The 3,645-nt window shown below is 38.4% G+C and overlaps 1 protein-coding gene across 1 annotated transcript; it reads left to right on the top strand.

Annotated features, from left to right (window-relative positions):
- The first annotated feature begins 1,920 nt into the window (after nt 1-1,920).
- Nucleotides 1,921-2,613, top strand: LOC130939977 (uncharacterized). The gene has a single exon (XM_057868039.1). It carries the CDS (start codon nt 1,921-1,923, stop codon nt 2,611-2,613), a length of 693 nt encoding a protein of 230 aa, XP_057724022.1.
- Nucleotides 2,614-3,645: the final 1,032 nt, after the last annotated feature.

The raw sequence follows: 3,645 nt of genomic DNA, 5'->3' as shown, positions 1-3,645 counted from the left end.
GCCCTACAAGCACCAACCACCATAAAAGAGAGCCTCAATGTCAAGCTAATGACAATAAAAGAGCGCTTCATGGGAGGCAACCCATGCTTTAAAATTCATGTCATTTTAAATTCAATAAGTCATGATCATTTGAGCATGAACCCCCTTTCATTTCATGAACATGCTCATGAACTGCATGCATTGTCTGAAGTTGGTATGCTTAAAGTATCTTGATAAAGCATATAGCCAAACACTAAGTTTGGTGTTCATTCAACTTCATGAAACTTGGGAATTCATGCATCAATAATCATACAATTGTTATTTTCCAAAATCTCATAAATAGAAAAATCCTTTTCGGTAATGAAGGCATCAATTGTGAGGCACCTTTTGTCAAGAAACAAGTTTGGTGTCCACCAAACTTTGATACACCAATTTAGAGACACAATTGATCCTTCATGAAGAAAAGAGAAAAAGAAAGTGTAACAACAACAATTCTTATGAACATTTGACATTGGAATTATACTAATTGGAGGAGGAGACTCATTTTTCTTTATATATGACCAAACACTAAGTTTGGTGTCCTCCTAAGAGAATGTCACGGTTCCATTAATTGTTTTGTTATAAAGAACAACTCTAGCTACGGTTGGATAAGCTAATGTGTGTCTTGTTGTGATGATTAGGTAGTCAAAGAATCTTCAATGAAAGAGACAAGACAAAGGAAAGCATAGCATGAGGACAAAATATCATCACATCAAAAAGAGAATCTGCCATTCCTCAGAAGATGGTCACGGCAAAGGCAAGGCAATGAGCACATTTTGTCTTCATTCATTACATACATACCGTTGATTCCCTTAAGTCCAATTGCACCCTAGCCTTTCATTGCTCATTTAAAAAGCTCATCACCTTTTAGCCATGCACATAACCGAATCCTTATGGCTTTGAAACCTCAATTCTTTCATCCTTCACCATAAGCTACACTTCCTTCCAACAATCTAAACCTCCTTTCATTAATTCTTACCCCAACCAATTCGGTCTCACCCCTTTGTGCTCCAAACTCACATCAAACTCTCCAACACTCTTCACACCCCATCCAACCTTACAAAACTCCACCAACTAGGTGATCATGGCTTCCTCATCAAGAACCAAACGAAGAAAAGGAAAAGAACCTATGGTGGAGGAGAGCACCCCTGAATATGACCGATGGAGGTTCAAGTCTTCATACCATCAATTTCAAATGGAGTGGATGAACAACAAGAAGATCTATCCAGAAATCCCATTCTTATTTCCGGATGATGGATGTCAAGAAATGAAGAACAAATTCAAAAGAGGAGTGGGAGGAGCTTACATCACCAGATACCCGAATCAATGCCAACATTATAAGAGAGTTCTATGCCACATCCCGAGGCTTGACATGCTGAGCCACCAACATACAAGAGCTATGTGCGGGAGTGGAAGTAGATTTTAGCTCGAATGCAATCAAGAAAGTCTTGGGGCTAAAGTCAGTCCGCTTTAATGAACCAGGATACCAACAAAGGTTGAATGAGGATCAGGATTATGATGAGATTGCTAGAGATATTTGTCTAGAGAACTCCGAATGGGAAGGAGATGGCAAGAACCGATACAAGTATTTGAAGAGATGTGACCTCACCCCGGAAGCCAAAGGATGGTATGAGCTGATGAAAAGACCAATTCTGGGTACAGTAAACACATCAGAAGTTAACAAGGAGAGAGCTGTGATGTTGCATTGCATCATGGTAGAGAGAGATCAAAGTCCATGAGATTCTTGCAAAAGATATCCAACGGATTGCTGAGAAGAATGCGGCCGGATCTTGGTTGTACTATCCAAGTACTATTTGGAGGTTATGTGTGAAGGCTAAAGTACCACTGGAAGATGAGAATCCAAAGTGGTTAGGCCAAGGCTTGCCCATAACCATTGAAAGAATGACAATAACTCCCGAAGCACATCATGGCCGAAGACCAAGAAGGCAAAGAGAAGAACCAATGGAAGAAGATGAGTTACACCAAGAAGAAGAACCACAAGAAGAGGAGGAACAGCCACACTTTTTCCCACATGGCAATATGGACATGACCCAAATGCAAGAAGCAATTGGAAGACTGTCACACCAATACACAAGAATTCAAGAAAGGCAACAAGAATACCATTCACAATACTTAAAGCATCACCAAGAACAACAAGAATGGCAGCTGAAAATGATGAACCAACAAAATGAGTTTGAGTCAAAATTCGTTGCAATGCAAGAGGAGCATGCCTTCCAATCTCATGAGGCATTTGGGAAGTTAGCACAAATGCAGGCCGAAACCATGAGAGCTCTCAATGAGTTTACGACTCTCCAAGATGCAAGATATGAAGTCCAAGCCGATTACAACATTAATAGTCAAATCAAACTGAACTATATTGGAGAACATCTGCACAACATGGATCCAGCATTCCCAACATATGAAGAGTTCTTCAAAAAGAAAAGTGAAATAGAAGCAAACAAAGCCATGATGCTTGAAGATAGAGTGGAGGAGACGATGAACAAAGCTGGGTTTTGGAGGGGTCAACAAACAACAAACATGGACACAGGGAACTCCAACAACCAAGTTTATGAAAGAAGAAAGAAGAAAGCATGACAAATGAAAGGTGGACTTGTTCCTTATTCATCACTACAAAGAAAAAGCATGCATTCTATCTGTTTGAAGTGTCCTTGCATCTTTAAGTTGTCATTTTAATAGTCTTTGCATTATCTTAAAATAAGTAAGCTAGTTTAAAGTTGTGCTTGTGTGTTTACTTTCACTTAACAAGAAGCATGTTTGTCCCCTGCATCTTTAATTCAATAAAAGGAATGTTTGATTGAGAAATGAGATAGTTCTTTATTAGAAAGAAGTAGAATAATAGTAAGTGGTGGTATGTGTGTGATTGTATAAAAACTCACTTTTAGTGAATAAAGGGCTAGGATGTATTTTTCTAAGTATAGAGTGATCTACTGTCTATGAATCTCAATAAGAAAATCCTTGGTTCAAAAGAAAAATAAAAAGAAAGAAAGAAAAGAGATAGCCAAAAGATGGCAGAATCAAAGAAAACAAAAAAGGAAACAAAGCTGGACACCAATAGCTTGAACCTTAAAAATATATGCCTGTGGTGTCTATGTATTAGGATCTGCTTGGACTACTAAGCTCTTTGGAGTGCTTCAACACTCGGTGACTTGGATTAACTAATCCGGGATCATCAGCTGAAAATCCACTATCAAGAGCAACCTAACTACAAGGCATTTAGTAACCAAAAAGGTGCTGGGCATCAATGTTTGAAGGGAAAGGTAAGCCAAGTGTCCATGGTGAATAATGTGTCAAGTATAAAGAAAAGAAAATGAACTTGATACACATGACACTCAAATAAAGCTTTGAACAAAGTAATAGCCAAGGATAAAGGAATAATGAGAGGTCATAGCAGTATGATACTTGAAGCTTGAAGGAGACTTTCTAAAGCCTAAGAATCAATAAGAAGTGAGTATGTGCATATCAACATAAAATCCCATGAACTATCAATAACATTCTGCTAGCATGAATATCTTTTTCCAATTCATTCTTTCTTCCTAATAATTCATTTCTTGCTTGGGGACAAGCAAGCTTTAAGTTTGGTGTTGTGATGACAAGTCATCTTAGCCT

Source organism: Arachis stenosperma, chromosome 7 (assembly GCF_014773155.1).
Source record: "Arachis stenosperma cultivar V10309 chromosome 7, arast.V10309.gnm1.PFL2, whole genome shotgun sequence".
NCBI classification, from domain to species: Eukaryota; Viridiplantae; Streptophyta; class Magnoliopsida; order Fabales; family Fabaceae; genus Arachis; species Arachis stenosperma.
This window is presented reverse-complemented; position numbering and strand designations above follow the sequence as displayed.

Bases quoted from the DNA above. Each gene is read 5' to 3' on its own strand.
- LOC130939977 (XM_057868039.1), top strand. From the start codon at position 1,921: ATGACAATAACTCCCGAAGCACATCATGGCCGAAGACCAAGAAGGCAA.